Here is a 25,464-nt window from a genome sequence, read left to right on the forward strand (position 1 = left end):
ATTTAGTAAACAGTTATTACATACTTGCTTATAAAATATTAATTTTATTATTTTTGTTAGTACCGAAGTAATGTCTTTTATAATAAAAAGAAAACAAAAAGCATACATAATACTACCATTCAGAGATAATCACCATTAGCTTTTTTATATATACCCTTCTAGATTTCTTTTTGTCTACATACATGTAGTTTATTAAAAATGAGGGCAGGACTATACAACTATGTATGGTTTTATAACTTGGTTCCTTTTCTTAACAATATATCATGACCATAAAACATTCTTTTATCTATAACTTAATTTCAAAAGCTACACAGTAATGTAAGATGCTTTTCTAATAAAGATTACATCCTTTAAATATAATCTCCTTCATATAAAAGTTAATTAGGGGGTATTTTAAAAACCTCTGATGTTTTGCAGACAGTTTACAAGCCCTATTCTTTCTGTAATTCATTGTATGATTAATTCATCTCCCTATATGTTTTTGAAAAGCACCAGACCATGATATAAACTGCCAATATTTTCAAAATCCATTTTCATAGGAAGAAGGCTAATGATGGGGAGTATTATAAATTTTAGTTCATAAAGTTTAAAATACAATTTTACAAAATGCTATCTTTGTGGATTTTTATGTATCCTTTCCAACGTATTAATTAGTAGTGTCTCAAATAGAGAACTTCTGTGTTAATGAGGCAACCATCATGAAGGTTACATTTTAAAAAATAACTTCATTGTTTTTTGTAAAACCTTATTGTAAAAGAATAAAAATTTCGAATAGGTACAAAGAAGAAAGTAAAAATCACCTGAAACCTTACCACTCAGAGCTATTTTTTATTTTATTTTCATGGCTGACAGTGTTACAGAAGGCCTCCTTTTTTTCACATTAACCCCCTCCACCCTGCATCCCCTCCCCCAGGCCCTCACCACACTAATGTCTGTGTCCATGGGCTATGTATATATGTATATAAGTTCCCCGGTTAATCTTTCCTCCCCAACCCCTACCCCTGCCTTCCCCTCTGTTCCATGCTCAGTCAGAGCTATCTTTAATATTTTGGTGAACATCTTTCCAGATTATCTCTTTGTATATATGTACACATGTGGTAATACATATGCAATTTTATATAAATAAGATCATACAACACCAGTGTTATTGTTTCTTACATTTATGTAATACTAGAGGCCCAGTGCGTGAAATTTGTGCACTTGGGGGGGTGGGCGGTCCCTCAGCCTGGATTGCAAGAGGTCGCAGGCCAGGCTAAGGAACCCCACTGGTGCATGATCAGGGCTGGGGAGGGACGCAGGAGGTTGGCCAGTCAGGGAGGGATCGTGGGAGGACTCCAGGGTGTGTCCGGCTCTTCTCGCTCAGTCCCAATCGGCCGGACCCCAGCAGCAAGCTAACCTACCAATCAGAGCATATCCTAGGCAATGCTATAGTCTTTTTAATTGAACTCCCCAAATTCTTTCCATATTTTAAGAAATTGTTTTGCCTGCTGATGGCATACAATAGCCTCTTTTCTGTTTGGAAAACACAATTTAACTCTTGTGACTTGACAACAAATAGAGGTGCTGCCATACAGAAAATAACCAATAACATTCAAAGGAATATAATGTGGCTAGTAGGCTCTTAGCTAAGGCAGCCAAGGAGCTTGGCAACCTGTGCTACCTTATCTGCTTTGTTTTTCTGACTTTGTCGTTAAATGTGTCAATAAAATGTGCCACCTATCAAACTGTAGCATCCTTGGCAAAGCAGCAGCAGAAAAATGAAACTGCCTATTCCCTATCTTATCAATATATGATCATCTATTCCCATCCCCACCCCCAACAATATATGTGGTGGCAATCCTCTTCAGGATAAAAGTTTTTTTTTTTTTTAGAGAGTTGTCTTACCTCAGCTTTCCTGAAAACTGTCTCTTTATACAAAGCCTGTAGCTTTCTGAAGTTGACAGAGTCTAGCTGTCGAGTTTCTTCCACCAACTTCACCTAATAAAATAATAATAAAACATGTAACATCAATAGTATGTGCATTATGAAAAAGTGGGGAAAGAATGCACCATTTGCCAGGAAAAGTGGGCTAAAGACCAATACATTTGCCAATAAAGTAAATTAGTTTGGAGGCAAAAGCAGGAAGACCAACATAATGTAAAAAAGCAGCTACAGCAAAGTCAGGCTTTGAATGCATACTATAAAAAATACAAGCATTTTGCTTGGCTGGTGTGGCTCAGTGATTGAGCATTGACCCATGAACCAGGAGGTCACAATTTTATTCCCGGTCAGGGCACATGCTGGGGCTCGATCCCCAGTAGGGGGCATGCAGAAGCAGCCGACCAATGATTCTCTCTCATTAATGATGTTTCTCTCTCTCTCCCTTCCTCTCCGAAAAAAATTAAAATATATTTTAAAAATTACATGCATTTCTAGGTAATGATATAGTGCAGTGATTTTCAACCAGGGGCTGCAAGAATTTTTAAAACATGCAATACCTGACTATTTAGTCAGGGGCACTGACCTCTTTTCCCTTAGATTGACAAATAAAAATATGATAACAGCCAACACAGCAATAGCCTTTAGGCATGAATATTCTGTCTTGAATAATAAATATACAGGTCATGATAGACTTGCATGTCATTGATCATGTTGCATAAGAATGTTGTGTCTCATTGGTTAATTCTTGGTATCAGAAATCCTTATATACAAATATAGGCACCTGATTTTTTAAAAAATCACTTTGGAGCTAGAAGAATCAGTAATTGCTATTATTACTTTTTCTTTTATAAATCAATCAAAATTATACCTTTTTTTGTCAGAACGGCAAAATAACATATTTTTTGGTGTGCTGCAGAATTTAAGTAACTAGTTTATGTGTGCCATGAGATGAAAAAGATTGAAAATCGCTGATATAGTGCCAACAAAAATCTTCCTCCTTTCTGGACACCCCTTGTGAACTAACAAATAATGGAAACATTTCGGGTCAGATTTCTAGCTTCTATTCATTATAATAGGATAACAGCCACGAAGGCAGGCACTACTAGCGTTAGGCACCACATAATCCATAGAACACGAAATGACCGGACTCCACTGTTATCAGTCTGTGAGCAAAGGTTTTATTGGTGTAGCAAGAGGAGAGCGTTAATCATCCGATTAAACTCCTTAGTAGTCTCAGCCTTCAGAATGTGTAGTGCACTATTTTATATAGTCACGAGAACAAGAACACTCTCCATTCTCTGTCACAGGGAAAATCAGTTTGGCGGACTGAGAATGTTGTGTATTTCACAGCTAGTTTTGGGAGTCCCCTTGGTTATCCTTTTTGGGGAAGAGTCTACCTAATCCAGTCAGCTGGACTTTTAGAGACATCTCTAGTCTGAATTTAAGGATGTGTCTAGAATTAAGAGAGATTTCTTTTTCCTCTTATTAAAAAGAATGTATTATTTGTCCCATGCATTTTTATAAGAATCATTACTATAGGAAGCAGCAACAGGGTTAAGCCTCAGACTGACCTGTGGCAGGGCCATAAACAAGTCCCAGCTTGGAGGGAAGAGCCCTCCTAGCATAAGTAAACTTTACCTTCTAGTCCTCCCTAGTTCCTTCCTAGGTAGCTAATGGGTTGTGGGAGGTGCAGAAAGTGCTGCCAAAACAAGGTGAAACTCACAAGAACATTGTAAACATGTTGACCACTTCCCTTGTTCTGCTCTGTGTGCTCTGACTATAAAATAAAGCTTCGGCTTGCAGGCTGGGTCTCTCTGTGTCCTCATCCAGGCACAAGAGATCCACCGAGCCCCAGCTGTATTCTCTTGTCTGTCTTCTTTAATCCTTCACCGCCCCTCCTCATGTTCACCCTTGGCTGTGCTGGCGTGGCACATCATTACCAATGCCAAAACCTTTTGGTTTAGGCAGTGGTTCTCAACCTTCCTAATGCCGCTACACTTTAATACAGTTCCTCATGTTGTGGTGACCCCCAACCATAAAATTATTTTCGTTGCTACTTCATAACGGTAATTTTGCTACTGTTATGAATTGTAATGTAAATATCTGATATGCTATATGAGTTTTCCAATGGTCGTGACCCACAGGTTGAGAACCGCTGGTTTAGGGAATTTAGTTATAATTCTAAGTATCATCTCAGGACCATATCTCAGGTCCATTTCCCCCTACACCCTATATTATATTTAAAATAACAACTAGAGAGATATTTTTAAATTTCATACGATAGCCTAATTTTCGTAATGTAATCTATGTGTTTCTGTAGAAGAAAGCTTGCAATGCTAAGTTTTCAGAACAAAGAGAAAATCAGAAATAAAATTTTAATTATTTTGGTTACTGAATTTAGTAAGCCATACGGGTTGTTTCAATTCAATAAGATAACTCTATCCAGGGTATTTCAGTATTAATTTTATTTTAATTACCTAAGCTATCCTTTCTGGTGAAAGACATGACTAAGAAGTTGTGGAAGAGATACAAACAAAGAATAGCAACACAGAGATACCAGAGTCCCACCTGAAATGACCACATGTTCAGGGCACATGCATTAACTTAATATAAAAAATACCCATGAATGGTTTTAATTTGTAACTCAAAATAAATATTTAAAGAAATTTCCTCCACCCGTCAATAAAAAGAGTGAAGATATTCCAGCACGAAGGGTTAACATGACCTCTTTGGGGATGAAAAAAGATGTGTTGAAACTTTTACCCAATCAAGCAGCCTGACCTGATGAACATCTGGGTGCGCTTGACAATAGCGCCGAAGCCAGAGAATGTGCTTTCCACAATACATATGAAATGTTTATGTTTTCCATGGGTATAATATTTACTGTAACTCATCCAGCATAAAATTGAACGAGCTTTGTCCATTAATCAAAATTAAGACTGCCGCTGAAAATGGCAAGAAGGGACAAAGCCAGTATATTACCGTGGCACATTTTGTTGGGTCACAGGAAACCCAAGGTCAGAGTTATCTCTGCTGACACATTTGCGCACAGAGCTAAAAACGACACCGATGTGTTTTGTTAGGAGACGACAGGAAAATTCTGAATCCCTGGCCCAACTGAGACCTTTTCCAGTTTGTTTGTTTTTATCATGTGAGTTAACCATGCTGCTTATCATCAGTTTTACAATAAGCCCGACTGGTTCACACACAATGTATCAGTGTCGCCGTACCTGTCTGTAGGCAAGTTGGTCTAATTGTACCATCCTTGTCCAGGGCTCAAGCAGGAGGAGAAGAATATATTCTTCTGCTGTGTCAAAAAGGTCTTCAAACGGTGGCTGTATTTTCATATAAATTTCTTTTTTCTTTTGCTGCTGGAGTCCAATGTCAAGAGTGGCCGAAGGAGCAACATATGTGGCAAAAAGCAACTAGAGGAGGAGGGGAAGAAAGGAGTGGATGTTGGGAGAAACCATAATAATTAGCAGGTTCCGCGGCAAAGACATTTTTTTAAAGGTAAGAAAAGACAAACAAGCTTGAGTGGTTTTTTAAAAAAAGATGTACAAAACTACTTAAGACAAAGCAGTGTGTTTATCCAAAAGACCTTTTTGTGTGTTTTTTTAAATTTTCTCTTCCTATTTCTTCATTTGTAATTAGTCAGTTAGCCAGGAGATCTTGCACAAAAGTAGGTGATTTAGATATTGCAATTTTCCTCAGATTACTACTGTGGATTATAATGATTGCGTTCACGTTATATGTTTCCTTTTTTCCTTATATTCATGACAGTTCTAACTGTATGTGCTACTTTCCAAAGTGGCTGGAAATGCCCGCTGGAAAGCAAGAGGAAAGAATACACTAAGGCTGAAAAGTTGACTGATAGTCTTCTAGTCTAGAGACCCAGAAGACTACCTGCCCAACCAGCTGAGTTGCAGAGTTAAGACTTTCTGCTGTAAAAATGTCCATATCTCGTGTCCAGGGCTGTGATAGAGAAAGAAGGAGGAAATAGGCATGAATGGAAAGATATACACAGCACATACACAGCCTCTAGGGCAGTGGTTCTCAACCTTCCTAACGCCGCGACCCTTTAATACAGTTCCTCATGTTGTGGTGACCCCCAACCATAAAATTATTTTCATTGCTACTTCATAACTGTAATTTTGCTACTGTTATGAATCGTAATGTAAATATCTGATATGCAGAATGTATTTTCATTGTTCTGACCCACAGGTTGAGAACCGCTGCTCTAGGGAAAGTTGTATGTCTGTTCAGTGGTCAGCAAACTCATTAGTCAACAGAGCCAAATATCAACAGTACAACGATTGAAATTTCTTTTGAGAGCCAAATTTTTTAAACTTAAACTATATAGGTAGGTACACTGTTATTAACTTAATTAGGGTACTCTTAAGGCTTAGAAAGAGCCACACTCAAGGGGCCAAAGAGCCGCATGTGGCTCGCGAGTCGCAGTTTGCCGATCACGGGTCTAGTTCGTTCCATTCATTTGTCTTGTCTCTCAATAATAGTTATTTAAATCTGAGAAGCACTTTAATAAATTTTATTTTTTAAATGTTACAAACTGGATATGTCATGCCCTATATATCAGATTTAAATTTAGTTTTACTCAGAATCTTTAATTAATTGTATTTTATTTCAATTTTATTTTTATACTTAGACTTTGGAGCTGATAATGTCCAGACTTAACCCAGGCGTTAGATAGATAGATAGATAGATAGATAGATAGATAGATAGATAGATAGATAGATGATATAGATTAAATGATAAGTAGATATGTACCAAATAATACCCTTATGTAAAATAATGTTTTAAAAGTTTTAAAGGATCCACATTAATAACATAAGCATTTATGAGTATCCACCACATTTTAGACACTTGGGTAGGTGCTATGTATGCAAAGATTAATAAGTAAGACCTAATGCCAGCCCTGAAGGAGCCCATTGGTGGTGACATGGAGATGAAAACCAGTGGTTTTCAGTATGAAAAGTACCACAGTGGAGGTATATATTGAAATAAGATCTTCAATGATTGTCTGTCCAATCTTTTCAAGCTCACTTCCCATTACATACCTTTTAAATTTTATACTCAAATATCAATTTTTCTTTTTTTCCTTTTTTCTTTTTTTTTTAACTGTCTAAAGTTTTACATACGTCTCCTTTTTTCCCAATTGACTCCGCCCCCAGCCATTCCCACCCTGGGTAAGCCCCCACCGCCCCAGTGTCTGTGTCCATTGGTTATGCTAATATGCACGCATACAAGTCCTTTGGTTGACCTCTAACCCCCCCGCCCACCCACGTCCCCTGCCATTTTTCTCTGAATCTATTTTTGTTCATCAAATTATATTGATCATTATATCCCACATATGAGTGAGATCATGTGATATTTATCTTTCTCCAACTGGCTTATTTCGTTTCGTATAATGCTCTCCAGTTCTATCCATGCTGTTGCAAATGGTACAAGTTCCTTCTTTTTTTTATAGTGGCATAATATGCCATTGTGTAGATGTACCATAGTTTTTTAATCCACTCATCTGCTGATGGGCACTTAGGTTGTTTCCAAATCTTAGCTATCAAATGTCAATTTTTCTTAATTTCCCTTCACCTTGCTGTTTGGCATTCCATGTTTTGCATATCTTGTATTGACCCTACCCCATGCACCTCGTCTGCTTGATAAACTCTGATTTATTCTGTAAAGTCAACAGGAATTTCTCTTCCTCTAAGGATCCTTCACTCACACCCTCCTCCCAAGATCATACTTGTCAACTGCTATACTATCACACTATAACACCGTTAAGTATTTATGTGTCTTCTCTTCTGGAACTAGGTTTTTGAGGGTAAAAACTTCAGCTTATTCATCTGTGATTCTCCAACTCCTAAAACTGTTCTTGGCAGAGACTAGATGCCATAAATGTTTATTGAATTGTACTGAATCCACCAAAAATACTCATTTATATCTTGGAATGTGGAAGGAAAAGACTCAGAAACTCTTCCAAGAGAAGATAAGTTTCTCTTACCCTAGATCCTTAAGCTGGATCTTTAAAGATGAGTTAGAGTCAATCAGGCAAGAAAGCTGATGAGAAAGATCATTCAAGAAAGAAGGAAAACATGGGCCAAGGCATGAGGCCCTAAGAGGTTTTATGACCTGTGAGATTTTTTTAAATATAATTTTTTAGAATATATTTTTATTGATTTCAGAGAAGAAGGGAGGGGGAAAGAGAGACAGACACATCAATGATGAGAGAGAATCATTGATCGACTGCCTCCTGCATGCCCTCTACTGGGGAGTGAGCCCGCAACCCAGGCATGTGCCCTGACTGGGAATCCAACCGTGACCTTCTGGTTCATAGACTGATGGATGCTCAACCACTGAACCACACCGGCCAGGCATAACCTGTGAGATTTGAGCCTTCAAGTACGTAACGCTGGCTAAAAGAAAGAGTTAGAATAAGAGAGGATGCTGTAAAGGGAGGCAGGTATCCGAGCATGAATATGATCTTTTATTCATTGGTAAGGAATTTTAATTTTTACCTAAAGATATATAATGGGGAAACTCTGAGAAGTGACGCCATTGGATATGAATTTTAGAAATAAATCACTATGGTGTCGAAGGGAGAAACAGTTTGAGCAGATCAAGGTTTGAGGCCATTTGGAAGTCATTTCAATAGTCAAATAAGAAATTATATGCCACCTTCGTCTCTTACCTGTTTTTCTGCAATAGCCTCTTAGCTGGTCTTGCCAGGTTCCTCTTTGCTCTCTTACAGTTTTACCACAGCAAACAGCGAATCCACTATGCATGTCACTTTCCTCCTCAAACTCCCATCTTCCCATTTCACACTTAGTAATAACCAAAGTCCTTACAATTACCAATAGGTGGAGGTTTTGGCAGTTTCTCGATGCTGATGGGATATGGATCATTGTAGTTTAGTGCCTGGCAGTGGGGGAAGCTCCTATAAATACCATAAGCTCTCAAAACACCCTAAGAGCAGGGGCAGACCAGGTATAAACTCCAGCCTTAAATCTTAAGTGCAAAGAGAAAACAACTGCTCACCTGTAATTGAATGCCCAGCAAAAATACCCTTCCAAAATGAAAATAAAATAAAGATGTCAGAAATCAACAAACAAAAACGGAGAATTAATCACCAGCAGACCTGCATGAAATTAATTAACTAATTAATTAATTAATTAAGGGGAAGCCCCAAACAAAAGCAAGATGGAATAGAGAACAAGAGAAAGCATAAATATGTAGATAAATGTAAATACATATTGATTGTAAAATATAATAATAATGAATAAAGTCAGAGGAAATAGTAAAAGAGACTAAAAAAATAAAAGCCAGAATTGAAGATGCAGATTAAACTGCAATTGAGATGATGTACCATGAGGCCCATTAGAGGTAGAAAAGCAATTGAGGTTAGTATCAGGGCAGTAACACAATAACATGCAGTGGGGAGTAGTAAAGAACTTGAGGTGAAAATAAAGAAAGGAGGCATTTAGAGTACTTTACAAAAATCAGAATTGACTTTTTTTTTTATCTAGTCCTCCCTTAAAAGGAGTACTTGAAGTTCAGTATCTTATAGGCACTCGATAAATATTTACTAAAAGGATAAATGGGAGATTAGTGGCCTAAAGTGAAATTATGATCTGAACAAGGAATATCAGAGTTCAAAATTCAAAGTTGAAATAGTTCCAGTTTATGGTGGATTCCAACATATGGCCATCCCATAGTTAACTTAGGGAAAACATAGATTAAAAACATTGGAATTGGGTCAATTAAGAAACTCCACAACATATATGTTATAAGGGCAATTTGTGTGGGTGTTGAAAGAGCTTCAAGATGATAAAATAGAAGGAAAAGGTAGGGAGAAAGTTCATGAGTCATGTAATGAAAATTTCTAGGAAGGTAAAACAGAACTTAGATGATCTTTGGATGACATTATTGGGGTTAAGAATGGGGGAATTACATGACATAGCAGACAGCAAAGTTTTTGAAGTTATTAAAAGATGAGTCTTGAATAGCAGCAGAGAAGAAGTGTTGTGAAATATGAGAGAAGGGGCATAGTTAGCCATTCGAGATGTCCTATTTAATTAGGCAATCTACAGTCTGGAAACTTAGTTACTTAAAACATAAGTACATATTCCACTGGGTTGAATAGTCCAAAGTGAATCATACTCTTTCCAAATGATTACATAATATTTAAAATGAAAGTTGCCACACAAACACACACACACACACACACACACACACACACGGAGAAAGGAAATTTTTCTAACCTTGGGAATTATTTAGAAGAATGACTTGTAAATCTAACTAGTCTAACAAGCTAGGATTGAATCGGATTCAAATCTGTTCTTGACCATTTTCTAAGGTGGAAGTTTTGGAAGTGAATTAAAATAATGCCATACTAAGGTAAATTAAGAAACTACAGACTAAAATGACCAACTTAACAACATTAAACAATGATTCCAGAAGTCACTTTAATAATTTCAAGCTTACCTCAAAGGAAAGCACATTTGACTCCCCACATCAATTAGGTTAAAAATCAGACTCAACTTCTATTCGGGCAGGAATACCCTCTAATGGCAAAATAAAGCAATGGCTTTGTCAATGGGTCAGCTACATTAAAGGCTGTAGCTTAAAGAGACTTGGTATGCCACATACCAAACTTTTCTGTAGAAATCGGCATGATTCCTTTGATTTAAAAACATGGTAGCAGTGAAGAGCATAAAGCACAAAATAAGTTGAAATGGTAACTAGAATAACAGTGATAGGTCGGCTGCTGGGGGGTGTCCACATCCGTGCCCTCCCCTTTCACTTTCAGTCTTGCCTTCACTCATGTCTTGTCTTTAAAATCTACTGCTGCCACAGGCCTATGAACGGCTCCCAGTGCTATTTACATGTTCTATCACCACACCACGGTGGACATTTCATGATGCCATGTTAAAGCCAGATCTCTTTATGTCACCGTATCCAACTGGCTTGGGCTTTGACCTTCTGAAATTTGCTGTATGATTTTCTTCAGAATGAGCTTCACTTCACTTTACCACTTACTGTATTCGTAGCACAACTTCCTCTCTCTGACCCTTGCTCTGTATCCTTCAATACCTCTCACCAAGCTTTTTCTACCTTCTGCACAATCTGTCCTCTAAATAAATCAGGCACCACCTCATCTCTTACCTTCTTACCTGACTGGGACTCAAGACTGCCCATCATTTCAACTAACTCTTACAAATATCCCTAGTTTCTCCCAGCTTGATATACTGCCTTGTCAAGGCCCAGTTTGGGGTCAGTCTAGTCATTCATTCATTCATTTTTTTCCAACTCTATCCTCAAGCTCCCTGTAAAAACTATAATAATTGTCTCCACTTAAATAGCCTTTAAAAAAAATATCACAGCTCATCTACGGTTGCAAAGCTTGGTAAGTTATTGCTTGTTTCTAGTCAACTCCATCTCCCCATTTCTAAATTTTGCCATCTTCCTTAAAGCCTCCAGATGCAGCCGTATGTTTCTTTGCTTTCGGTAGACTGCATCCCACTTAATTGGGAAAAATCACTGGTATAAATGCCCTCAACTTCCCTCTCTAGAGCTTTCTTCTAAATCTTTTTCTTTCTCAAGTTTCAAAGGAAGACTGTTTTCCAAGGCTGAATCACTCATGTGTGCTTTTTAAAATATAAATATATATATATATATATATATATATATATATATATATATATATATATATTATTGATTTTTTACAGAGAGGAAGGGAGATGGATAGAGAGTTAGACACATTGATCAGCTGCCTCCTGCACACCCCCTACAGGGGATGTGCCCACAACCAAGGTACATGCCCTTGACCAGAATCGAACCTGGGACCCTTCAGTCCACAGGCCAATGCTCTATCTACTGAGCCAAACTGGTTAAGGCATTCATGTGTGCTTTTGACTCCATTCCTCCAGAACCTTGCAACATCAATTGTGTTCTTAGTACCTGTCTCCTTAATCTACCTTTCCATTGATTCCATCTCCTTCCTTGTGCTATAAAGGCATTCAAGTGAAGTGTCTCTCCCATCCTAAACAGTTGTCACCCCATTTCTCGCTTTCCCTTCTCTACAAATCTTTACACTCACTCTTCACTCACTGCCCAATCTACTGCAATCTGGTTTTCATGCCAATGAAGCTGATCTTTAAGATCATTAAAAACTACATAACCACCAATTCAGTAGCTTCTCTGCTTCATCTCTTCACCTTTAACTCTGTTGATTATCCTCTTCTCTTGACTTTCTCTCCTCTGTCTTCAATACTTTCTCCTGATCCTCTGCCTACTTCCATTCGTAGGCTCCTTAGACCTGATTTCTTTCCTGAACCCAAAACCTAGAGTTCAGGACTTGTTACACTTTACATAGAGAGCCCATCAACCCTCAAACTCAATGACTCAATAATATAATGAATGGTATTTCCCTAGTTTTCCAAACCTTTCCCTTTCTCCTGTGTTTCCAGGTTGTATTAATAAAATACCATTCACAGCACATTCTTTGACTTGCCTATATTCTCCTTCTTCCTCAAATGCAAATCCTATTAATTTAATCTCTACAACAGAACAAGGAAAAATTGTCAAGAACAAGTATAAAAACATGAGGAGGAAACGAGCAGCAGAAGTTCCACCCCAATGAGAAACATCATAAAACTCAGTCTTCTGACCAAGCCAGGCCAGACCCTTTCCAGGCTACTCTCTACTACTACCTTCCTTCCCGACCCCATACTCTCTGCTCATGAAGCCATAAGTGGTCCATGCATCTGACTTAGCTGCATATCCCATATTTTCAAAGAGCATATTTAGGGTAGCCATATGTCCCAAGTCCGGTTTAAGACTACTGTTCTGGCATAATTATAGTTCCCTGTTCACTCTCAAAAGAGTTCTGGTTTAGATTACAAATCCCTATATTTAACTGCCACCAGTTAGATAAAACTATGAAGTTTTTCTAAGATAGGACTCCCAGAAATGCTGGGAATAAAGGAAAGTCAGAGGATATTCCTTGCTAAGATACATACCATTTGTCTAATTTACAACCATATGAATTGAATAGCTGTTAAAGGCCAACATCTCAAACCAGAAATATTTATTTATAATGTGGGCTGAAGCTTCATAGACTTCCTTGTTAAGAATAAATGTATTAGCCTGGCTAGTATTGCTCAGTGGTTGAGCATAGACTTATGAACCAGGAGATCACAGTTTGATTCCCAACAGGGCACACTGCCTGGGTTTTGGGCTTGAGCCCCGGTAGGGGGTGTGCAGGAGGCAGCCAGTCAATGATTCTCTGTCATCATTGATGTTTCCATCTCTCTCTCCCTTTCCCTTCCTCTCTGAAATCAATAAAAATACATTTTTAAAAAGAATAAATGCACTAAATGAAAATCCTAATACAAATTTAAAAATATTGTATTTCCGCTCTCTGATTGCATCTAAATTTAGGGACTTGTGTGCCCTCCTAACTCTGTGTGTGTGTGTGTGTGTGTGTGTGTGTGTGTGTGTGGCTTCCTCATAGCCAGTTTATTAGAACATTGTTCATTATCACCCAAGTAATTTCTCTTTGTGCAAGTATCAACCTCTACTATGATAACCGCCACAATACTCCCTCATCTCCCCGATAAAAGCACTGGAGAGAGGTTTGAAAGGTTAGCCTCCCATGGCAGCCCACACCCACATGATGGGCATTTATTGTCACTCTTCCTCACCTCCCCAGGGTGTTTAAGGGGGTCAGGAGGAGAAAATTGAATTGCATTAGGCTCCACAGTAAATTTATAGTACATTCAACTGAATTATGCCATTAAAATCTGAAAATGTATTCTAATAATGTGTTTCTAATAATCCAGGGACAACCTATAAGTGAATAACTGGTAACTGACTATATATAACAAACACAAGGGACATATATGAAACAAAATTAAAAAGCTAAGCAACACGTTTACAATCTTTATAAAAATGATAAAAATTTATTTTAAATTGGTGTACACTGACTTTAAGATGGAATATACTAGTAAAGATTACGTTATATGATAACTAAATAAAACAGTCTAACGATGGGCTAGAAACATTGTTTAAGCATCCTGGGTCATTTGCTCTTTTATTGGCCACCCAGTTCTTCCCTTCTAGCCGCTGAGCAAATAACAATGAGGCTAATGTTGGAGAAGAAAACGCTCCCTTCATCTCCCAGTCTGCTACTCTGATTCACATTAAAGCAGAGATTCACTCATGCACAGCTGTGGTCGACATGATTCCAATTTAAACATTAACCTGTGATGCTTTAACAACACAGCAGGGAAGTTTCTGAGAAGGGATACAAGCAATGCCTGTCTGATCACACTGCCTGGCACAGCGCAGAGCACGGCTCTAAACCCCATCTCTCCTGGAGGCACTCAAAGGTTATGTCATCAGGAAATGCACAATGGGCTGCTGGCCCAGCCCGCTCTACACCTGTGCCTGTGACTCACTTTCCTGGCGACGGTATCAGATAGGGATGGAAAAAAAGCAATGCCTCTCCCTAAAAAAGTCTCTTACAGGCTCGAAATCCTGGGGGTTGATTTTTTGTTGTTGTTATTTAACTAAGCTCTCAAGACCATATGACGCTTAACAAGACATTCAAGAGAAAAAGATGTAGGGTGGATGCTGTGGACACAGAAGGAAGAATTGAATTGGAAAGTGGAATGGAGAAGTAAAGACCCCCCCCCCCATCCCAAATAAAAAGAAAAGAAAAACACAGTGTTTCTATGTTTGCCTCTTCAAGGAAATCTCAGCTTGCTTGCTTGTTTGTTTGTTTGTCTGAAGATCTAATTGGCTTTATTAGCAATTTATGAATCGGGCAGCATTCCCTCTAGCAACTAGAAGGGCCCTCTCCACATGCTTTATTTATCTAATGAGAGCCAGTATCCTGTACACAACACTGTACTGCACTACATGGGCGACGGCTCAAATTAAAATATGACATTTCCCGTGGCAATTTACATTTCTTTCCAACTCTACGTTATTTTTCACACAAGAGTCAGCATTGCCACTCACTAGTTTTCAAAGTCATTTTGACAGACGGTGCATTCTAATGAGCATGTTCCCGGCGGGAAGTGGATCCCAACTGCCTTTCAAATGTATCAGAGTGCATTTCGGGCTCAGTGTCTCACATTTTACTCATCCTCGCCGACCCTGGAGGGCGTGGCTGTGTTCCCGTTCGCTCAGAAAGCCTAGCTAGACACGCCTGAGACAGGAGAACGGTAGGCTTATTGAATTTATTGTCTCTAACAATGTCAAAACCAAACAATAAAACATTTCTCACAACTGTCTGTGCTATCTGGATGTCCCCTTGTACCAACAATGAAATAAGGACAGCTGTGGGGTTAGACTCCAACCGTCACGCTGTAGAAGCACCGAGCACGCACCCTCCCTGGGCCTTAGGTGAGCGCGGCTTTGGGAGGCCTCTTTCCCATGACTGGGGGCCATCTGATGAGCTGCAGCTTGACACTCATCTGTGTTCCAGTGAAAACAAGAATAATGTCTGTGTAGACTTAAAAGGCAACGTCAAGAAGAATACCAAATGCTGTAGCACATGTGTTGATTTGTTATGTTACATTTCAGCTGTTGGTTATGTTAATGGAACGGTTTCACATACTTCGTTCCGATGTAGTTATTTTCATAATCATGTGGCTGTATCTTTCTAGGACTGCCTGGTAACCCTGATCGCATGATGTTGTGCTGTCACCACCAGGCCAGAACTGGAAGTAAGAAAGAGAAATGTACTAAAACTTCGCCTCGGAACTGGATGACTTGTAATGAGCCCCTCAGGACACTGGGGCAAGATGTGTCCAGATCCATATGCTGTGAGATCCGAATACTAGTTTACAGGACATCTAGCGGGACATATCACCACATCGGCAAAAACTAGGGACATTTAAAAAGTGGACTGACAATATGACTCATGAATATATTCCAGAGGTGAGGAGAGAACAGTCCCACGCCAGCATTTGGTGTCACTGGCAAGTCCATTTTCCTTAGGACCCACTGTAACAGTAACAGGACTGCTGACCCTGTGACAGGAAGGCAGCAGGAAGGCGTGTGTCTTTCACATTCTCCTCATCTTTGCCAAGATGCCCACCAGGAGCACAGGGAATGTAAAGCCGCAGCTGCTGCAGTTTCCTTTACTGATTAGGGTGCTGCCAGATGGACTTATAGAGCGGTATCGACAAGCTCTAGCTGGCCCGCTTGGAAAAAGACTGAACCCATGACACGACTGCATGCACTCGTAAGACGAAAGAAGAAACAAAACCCTTTGGTGACTGAAGTAGACAGTCTTTTTCATAAGCTCCTTTCTTACAGTTCATAGGACCTGGAGCGTCTGGAGCCAAGGGTGTGCCTGCGTTTGGTGGGTGCAAGCGAGGGGTCATAAGCAGTCTCCCGAGGGTGGGAGATAAGTCTGAGGATGCAGGGTCAGTTGTCTCCGGCTACAACACGAAAGCGACTTCAAATAGAGAGGACCAGAGTGACAGCTCCCTTGTCGTTCTCTCTCTTCCTCCATCATAAGCAATGGTATGCTGGAACCAGCTTGTATCCGCTCATGAGAGCCAATTCATGGATTTTCAGGAATTGTGTGAAGAGGTTAAACTCAGTCACTATCAAAAATTAAATTACCCAAATTTACTGTTAAATAAATTATATTAAAAACACAGACAATGCATACTCAAAATGTATCACTTCCTACTGACTGTACTGTTTTACTATCATCCGTGCCCTGGTTATTAACGGTATTGTATCTGCATGGTGGAAATACCACGTGATGCCCAGGAAACACTACGTGACGGTGGGCTACCGCACAGCTCTGCCCAGCTCTGCACTCAGTGGTGTCGCGTTGGCAGCCTGAAATCATCCGTGGTGAGAGTATTTGCACCCAGAGACCAGTAAGTGCTACAAAGCAGGGCTGCTTTATTTTCCCCTGGAGGGCGGGTTATCATCGCACCACTAATCACAAGGAAAATGTACTTCTCTTTCCTATCATCATTGGTAGAGAAAGAGAAATAAAGTAGGAAAAAAGCAAATGACACCAACTGGTTCATATATTCACTGGAGGCAAAGCCACGTAACAATGTACCAACTCACACCAGGCTATGGCAATTTACAACACAGTGTACTGAAATACTGTTTAACTGACATCTACTTTTTAAAAATACGGACACAGTAAAGTTCCTTTTAATATTCAAATTAGAGTCAAGCTGAACTGCCAGAGGAGGACAAACAAGCTTTTCTTTGAAATTGTTGACAGTTTGGATAGTAAACCATTTTCTAGTATTTATCTAGAAAAGAGAAAAGCTAAGACTTAAATGTTAGATTTAACTTCAGTCTGATTAGTAAACCAGAAAGATAGGAGTTTGTTTAGTGGGGAAAAACTCGTTAAATTGTCCTCATAAGAAAGTACAAGGAGCCCAGCCAGTGTGGCTCAGTGGTTGAGTGTCCACCTATGAAGCAGGAGGTCGCCAGTTTGATTCCAGTCAGAGCACATGCCTGGGTTGTGGGCTCCATCCCCAGTAGGGGGCGTGCAGGGGGCAGCCGATGGATGATTCTCCCTCACCATTAATGTTCCTATCTCTCTCTCCCTCTCCCTTCCTCTCTGAAATCAATAAAAATATATTTTAAAATAATAAAAGAACAAAGTACAAGGAAGAGCTATGAAGAAGAAACACTGAAAGCATCACGAGAAATACAACTGGTACTCCCGGGTCCTGGTGCAGTGTCTGGACCCCAGAGACCCAAATCACTTCACAGATAGTTTTAAACACAACAGGACAAATGTCCACCGCACCGTGACAACAATAAAGTAGCATAATGCTGTACTCAAAGGCAAATAGCACTGGGCTCAATAGTTCTATTCTTGGAATTTACATGAAACAATAAGATGAAACTGCACCAAAAAAACTAAAGTGTCCCTAGAGGAGTTTATAAAAGGAATATAAATGCCCTAATACAGAACACTTTCAGAAATCATAAAACATTTACTTCGGCAAAAGGAGCAGTCTGCTTTCACAGCCTTTCACAGCTCTAGCAGGCGTAGAACATCATTATCTGAGTTCATATGAGGCAGAAAAAGAGAATAACAAGCAAGTTGAAGCAATCCAATTTTTTTTTCTTTCTGGAAGAGGAGGAAAATATGATGATTTTTAATGACCTCTCATATCCCGTAGGAGCTCAAAGAACATTACTGAGAGCTTTGCTGAGAGGGGATAAATTACAGATGGAGCTTTCCGCAAATGGGTTTTCATGTGAAGGACCTTGGGGCTTTTCAATTAGGAATGTTAAAAGTGGGATCTAGACATTGCAACATCCTGATACCGGGACTCAAACTACGACAGGGATCAACACAAGATGGAGTTGCACAGAAAAAGATAATGTGATGACAATCAAATTGAGCGTTCCTGGCAGTTACGCAGGCTCCACTGAGGAGAGCTCAGTGCGAAAGAGGACCTGAGAAAATGCCAATAGGACAGAAGAGTAAAACAAACTTGAATCATTTTGGACAGGATGAAAAATCAGAAGGGAAAACAGAACATGTTAAGTAAAGCCAAAAAGGAACCACAAACTCAGGGACAAAACAGACCGAGTTAAAGACCAAGTTGGGCCGTGGCTTAAAATTGATTCCTATATGATAAAATAAAATAAACAATTTCACAAAAAAGATTTCTGACTAAGCAGTTTAAGGCAACCTATGGAACAAATAGGCCTTTCGATCATTTCATTCATTTAAAAAAAAACAAAAAACATTTTTTAAAATATTTTATTGATTTTTTTTACAGAGAGGAAGGGAGAGGGATAGAGAGTTAGAAACATCAATGAGAGAGAAACATCGATCAGCTGCCTCCTGCACACCCCCCTACTGGGGATGTGCCCGCAACCAAGGTACATGCCCTTGACCGGAATCGAACCTGGAACCTTCCAGTCCGCAGGCCAACGCTCTATCCACTGAGCCAAACTGGTCAGGGCCCGAAAAACTTTTAACTCACAAACGCAAAATATGTATTTAAATTAATGGAATGATTTAACCTCCAATAAAAATAATTTCTTGAAACTCAGTGAACAAAGTATAATTCAATGAGAAAAGCATGACGATATTAACGTTTTGCCTCAAAGAAAACAAAACCCTGTCGAAAAGGGAAGCTACTCCCCGCCAACAAGCATGACAGGCAGATCCATGACACTGAGGGATTACTTTACAATGAGAAAACCAACTGTCACACGGGGTGGATGTTTACGTTAACCAGCGTGTCTCCTTGGAAAGCAAGCTTACGTGGAGCAGGTTGCTTAGAGTCAGACTCAGGGAAGTTGACTGGGATCCCTGTGATGGTCTCTCCATCAGCTCCAGTGGGCTGCCCGCTGCCCACAGAGTAGACAAGTTGGTGGGATAGAGCTTCCAGTGCATTGTCTGCCCTGAGACCCTTCCCTTCCCGGATGCCACTCGGACCAGTGCCCCTTCTTGACTAGAACATTGCTTCTTTGGATGGACTGGCTTCTTTGTTGCAAGCCTTTCAGGCCTGTGAAGCCATTCCCTCTCCTGACAACTGCTCATATCTGCTCTGAATTACTACACATTGATTCCACCGCTGAAGTTCTGTGGATGAGGTGGGAGGGACTGGGAGACTTCACTGTTGCTCCAGCGAAATTTGTCAAGAGCTCTCTATGAAGAGCAAACTTGGACTATAAACATGGTATGTCTGGAAAGACTGATGTTGGTCCTTGCTGATGCTGGGTGATTGCATATGGGGGTTCATTAAACGATGATATCTGAAAATGTTTAAGTAAAAACACCTGGCTGGCAGGCATATATAAACAATTATTATCCATAATTAGGTTTACAATATGTTGCTAAGAATATAAATATATGGCCCAGCCGGTGTAGCTTCTCTAAGTCTCAATTTCTTAAACTATAATATGGGGACAATACCAATATCTACCTCTTAGGATTGTCAAGAATGTTTTTAAAAAATTATTCAGCCCAGCCAGCGTGACCCACTGGTTGAGCATCCACCTATGAACCAGGAGGTCACAATTCAATTCCCAGTCAGGGCATATGCCCAGGTTGCAGGCTCAATCCCAAGTGTGGGGCATGCAGGAGGCAGCTGATCAATGATTCTCTCTCATCATTGATGTTTCTATCTCTCTCTCCCTCTCCCTGTCTCTCTGAAATCAATACAAATATATTTTTAAAAATAAATAAAGAATAAAAATTTATTCATGTAAAGTGACTCCCACAGAGCCTAACAGAGAGTAAACATTAAATAAATGTCAGATATAATAATAATTATGGTTTAGAGAAGCTCAAGGGTTGGCTTTTCTGGAAACAAGAGGATTAAAAGAGGATATCTGGAGATCCTATTTTGAAATAATAATCCTAGGGTATTCAAAAATCTTAAGACTGAATGTGGATAGCTGGTATAAACATCAGGAAGAGGGGAAATGAATGAAGAGCCGTCAGCCAGAGAGCTGGCTGCTACCCGTGCTCTCTCCGGAACCCACTTGACGAGCAAGCACGTTGAAATGGGATTCAAGATGAGGACCCTGCTGACTCTGTGCTCAGTGATTCACCGCGCTCGGGATTCCAAGCCTCGCTGCTCCCCGTGACACCATCTCTCTGGTAACAAAAACAAATAATTTAACAAAGCCTGAATAATAATTGCCCAGCACTCAAGAAACAACCTAATTATAGAGGCACTGACATTCACCACAAAGCTATACAGAGGTACCTGATTCTCTGTGTTTAACCACCACCCTTGCCTCGCTCCTCACCCACGCCCATTCATCTGTTAGGAAGCACAGCTCGGTTCTCGATGCTGCTGCTGTCTGAAGGAATGATGAACTCGGTTAGTGCACCTGGAAATACACCAGCAGGCTAGAGAAAGAGCACTGAGCTCATAGCACTTTAATGAAAATGTCAGGACCACCCTGAAGTATTTACCAGGAAGTCCTGTAAACGCCAAGTAAAGAGAGGAACTAAACAATTAGGGTAATGGGTGACAGCAAGCAAAGAAAAAAGTAAGCTGCATATCAGAAAAATCCTCTATTCTGACTGTCTTATGCCAAAAGTTTTTTCAGAGAGATCTGTGGTAACACCCAAGGTTTTGGCTTCCTAAAATTAGCTCAGGCGTCACTGGAAAACATTGTCAGCACAATGCAAGTTTTGTGGGGAAAGTACTACAAGGCCTCTTCTTTCTTAATATTGCTAAGGTTCTCTGGAAATGACAGCAAAAGAAGAACATATTCTTGAACCTGGATAGCACTTAGGGGGCAGCACCTATGTGTGCTTTGTTCACCAAAGTATTCCGGGCATGGGTCAGAGGATCTAGATGTCTGATAAATGTTTGTGGAGCTATCAATAAAATTCTTCAGGCTAGGACAAATGTGCTTGTAATTGCTGCTATCCAGTTTACATTGATTTCCTCATTCTACAGTCATAGAAACAAGAGCAGGAACCGAGGGGCCAAGTCCACGGACATACTTGTAGAAACCTCTGGTTGGGCTATGCTGCACAACCTGGTCTGAACTTCATTTGGACCCACACTGTGTGTCTAGGATCTCCTGATGGGAAACTGAAGTGATCTGAGGCAAGAGAGGATGAGAAGTATGGCAATAAATAATTCCTCAATGAACACAATGAATTCTGCACTGCTATTACATCACAACCATGGCTTCCTAAAAATACCAATGTATGGTATAGGTCTGATGACATGTACTGACTTAGCTTCTGTGTTTCCTTTCTCTTTCGTGAAATCTTGCAAACACAAGAGTAAACTCATGACAGCATTATAGACCCTGAGGAGAGAGGGGTGGACACTAAGACTGACGTATCTACCCTGGGACCCATCAAATGATTTCTTTGTAGGAATGTATATAAAAGGAAGCAGCAAGTCCCTCACTAGATCAGTCGGCCAGAAGGTTTCCAAGTTGTCAATTTACTGGGTGGAGATGTCCAGAGTGGGATTTCCAAATGTCAAGATTTCATCTAGTTCACTACACTGAAAAGACCTGAGATTTCATCTAAAGTTGCTGATATGAGTAACACGGGACAGCATAATTTTTTTTGTTTGAAGAGCTATCACCCAAAAGAAAGATAATTATTGTGTATTGTTTCACAGGGCAGGAATAACACCAAAAGATAAAAGTTTTTGGTTCAAAATTGAGAAGAAAATTATAGGCCTACTAGAGGTCCAATGACTGAAATCCGTGCATGGGGAGGGTCCCTAGTGGCTGCAGGCTGCCGGCTGGGGCCTTCCTTCGTTCTGCACCGACCCCTAGCGGTCAGTGCATGTCATAGCGAGCGATTGAACTCCCAGTTGGTCGAACTCCCGAGGGGACACTTTGCATATTAGGCTTTTAGATAGATAGATAGATAGATAGATAGATAGATAGATAGATAGATATCCCTGATGAACATAGATGCTAAAATCCTCAACAGAATATTAGCAAACCAGATCCAGCAATACATTAAAAAGGTCATATGCCATGATCAAGTGAAATTTATTCTGAAGATGCAAGGTTAGTATGATATTCACAAATTAATAAACATGATACACCACATAAACAAAATGAAGGATAAAAACCACATGATCATATCAATGGGTGCAGAAAAAACATTTGATAAAATCCAGCACCCACTTATGATTAAAAACTCTCAGCAAAGTGAAAATAGATGGAACATAAAAGCCATATATGACAAATCCACAGACAATATCATACTCAATGGGCTAAAACTATAAGCATTTCCCTTAATATGGGGAACAAGACAGGGTTGTCTACTTTCACCACTCTTATTCCACAAAGTTCTTGAAGTCCTGGCCACAGTAATCAGACAAGAAGAAATAAAAGGCATCCAAATTGGAAAGGAGTAAAACTGTCATTATTTGCAGATGACATGATACTGTATATAGAGAATCCTAAAGATTCCACACCAAAAAACCCCACTAGTACTGATAAATAAATTTAGCAAAGCAGCAGGATACTAAATAAATATGAAGAAATCATGTGTGGCTCAGCAGTTGAGCAGCAACCCAGGAACCAAGATGTCATTGGTTCGATTCCTGGTCAGGGCACATGCCGGGGTTGTGGTCTCTATCCTCAGTGTGGGGCGTGCAGGAGGCAGCTGATCAATGATTCTCTCTCATCATTGATGTTTCTATCTCCCTCTCCCTTCCTCTCTGAAATCAATAAAAATGTATTTTTTTAAATGTGCCTAGCAGCCTGGCCATTGTGGCTTAGTGCTTGAGTGTTGAACTATGAAACAGGAGGTCATGGTTCGTTCAATTCCCGGTCAGGTCATATGCTCAGGCTGCAGGCTAGATCCCCAATCGTGTAGGAGACAGCTGACAATGATTCTCATAATTGATGTTTCTCTCCCTCTCCCTTCCTCTCTAAAATCAACAATATATATATACTAGAGGCCCAGTGCATGAAAATTTATGCACATGGGGGGTCGCTCAGCCAAGCCTGTGCCCTCTCACAGTCTGGGACCCTTGGGGGATGCCCACCTACTGGCTTAGGCCTGCTCCCCGAGAACAGATGATCTAAAAGAAATAATCATATCCTTAGGTAAGGATTTTTTAAAAAGGTAATGGTAGCATGAAAATTCACTGCCGGTGGGGCTGAGGGGACTGAGGGACTCCAGTGTCAGGCGTGTGTCACGGCTGTCAGCCCCCCCCCACCCCCTGTCCCAGCAGGGCTGACAGGACTGGGCACCACCATCTTGTGGCTGTGGGCACCGCCATCTTGTGAGGATGTGATGGTCAATTAGCATATTGCCTCTTTACTATATAGGATATATATTAAATGTGCCTAGCAGAAGCACCAAAGATAAAAACCTTACTAATGAGCTCATAATTTAAAATTACAAAATACACAAGGAAAGAATCCAGCACGTCAGCAGAAATCCTAAATAGCAGAATTAGTTCTCCTAAGAACTACAAATCATGGAATTATTGGACACTGTAGCAGCCAGACTCTAGGGTGGCTCCCATGAACACAGTATCTCCTAGTGGCCATGCCCTTTTGCAATCCTCTCCCCCAAGTGTGGGCACAATGTGTGGCTTACATCTAACCAACAGAATGCAGCAATCGTGAAGAGATTTGTGTGGCTGTGTATATGTGATTATGTTCCATAAGGGGGTGATGCCCATCTTACTAAGACACTCTCTCCCTGGCTGGTTTTGGAGAAGCAAGCTGCCATGTCGTGAGCTGCCAATATGGACAGGGGATTAAGCAAGTAAAACATGGCACCGAGCTGAGGTGGCCTCTAGTGAACAGGAGCAAAACAGTGAGTCCTCAGTCCAGCAGCCTGGATGCTGCTCACAGCCATGAAAGCACTGAGAGAGATCCTTTCCCATTTGGGCCCCAGATGAGACACCAGCCCTGGCCAACATCTTGATTTACAGCCTCACAGAGGACCCAGCAAAGCTGTGCCCAGACTCCTTATCCACATACACTGTAGATGATAAATGTGTGTTGTTTTAAGCCACAAAGTTATAATACTATTGTGCAGGAATAGATAAATAATGCAGCTACAGACTTCCATATTTGTTTCAAGTGCTTAAAGAAATAAAAGGACAGATAAACATGAAAACATAAGACAAAGAGAATAAACAGAAGGAAGACTGGAAAAAACACAAGTAGGAAGTCTGATTTAAAAAAACCTAATTCCTAAAATGATTTAACTCAATGGATGGGTTAAACAGCAGATTAAAATCTGCTGAAGAAATAATACATGGCCCTGACTGGTTTGGCTCAGTGAATAGAGCGTTGGCCTGTGGACTGAAGGGTCCCAGGTTCAATTCCGGTCAAGGGCATGTACCTTGGCTGCAGGCACATTCCCAATAGGGGGTGTGCAGGAGGCAGCTGATCGATGTTTCTCTCATCGATGTTTCTAACTCTCTGTGTTCCTCTCTCTTCCTCTCTGTAAAAAAATCAATAAAATATTAAAAGAAGAAATAATACATGAACTATAAAACAGATCAAAGAAAGTTTATCTATTTCAATTTATAACACACAATACAGATAGTAAAAGATGGAAAAACTTGAACTAGAGATAGAGGATTGATAAGCACAAACACTGACCGGACAGGGGATAGAGAATGACAGAGTACAGAAAAGAGAAGTAGAAATACTAAAAGAAATAATGGCTGAGGGTTTTCCAGAATTGATGAGACATCATTTATCAGGTTCTAGAAGTAATTTAGACCCAAGAAAGATAATTATAGTAAACACACTGAGGTGAATAAAAAACACCAAAGTCAGAGAATATTATAAAAGCAAACAATGATAAAAAGTATCCAGCCTCAAGGAACAATAATAGCAATACAAACCAGTGGAATAATATTTCCAAAGTCCTAAGAGAAATTGTCGGCCTAGAGTTCTATATTCAGCTAAATGATCAATAAGAGCATAAAATAGATATTTTCAGACAAACGAAACCTGATTTTCACCACTAGTAAATCCTAATTTAAAAAACCCACTAAAATATGTTCTTCATGAATTAACCCCCCAAAA

At 39.9% G+C, this 25,464-nt stretch overlaps 1 protein-coding gene across 1 annotated transcript in view; it reads right to left on the reverse strand.

The window, feature by feature from the left end:
• RGS22 (regulator of G protein signaling 22) overlaps positions 1-25,464 on the reverse strand; it is a 108,300-nt gene that overhangs the window by 27,868 nt on the left and 54,968 nt on the right. Inside the window, exons 15-16 of the mRNA XM_036338586.1 lie at positions 5,151-5,345; positions 1,885-1,977 (exon numbers count right to left, since the gene is read on the reverse strand). Coding sequence (XP_036194479.1) covers positions 1,885-1,977; positions 5,151-5,345 — 288 coding nt within the window. The remainder of the gene's footprint in view (positions 1-1,884; positions 1,978-5,150; positions 5,346-25,464) is intronic.

Source organism: Myotis myotis, unplaced genomic scaffold (assembly GCF_014108235.1).
Source record: "Myotis myotis isolate mMyoMyo1 unplaced genomic scaffold, mMyoMyo1.p scaffold_m19_p_16, whole genome shotgun sequence".
In the NCBI taxonomy this organism is placed as follows: Eukaryota; Metazoa; Chordata; class Mammalia; order Chiroptera; family Vespertilionidae; genus Myotis; species Myotis myotis.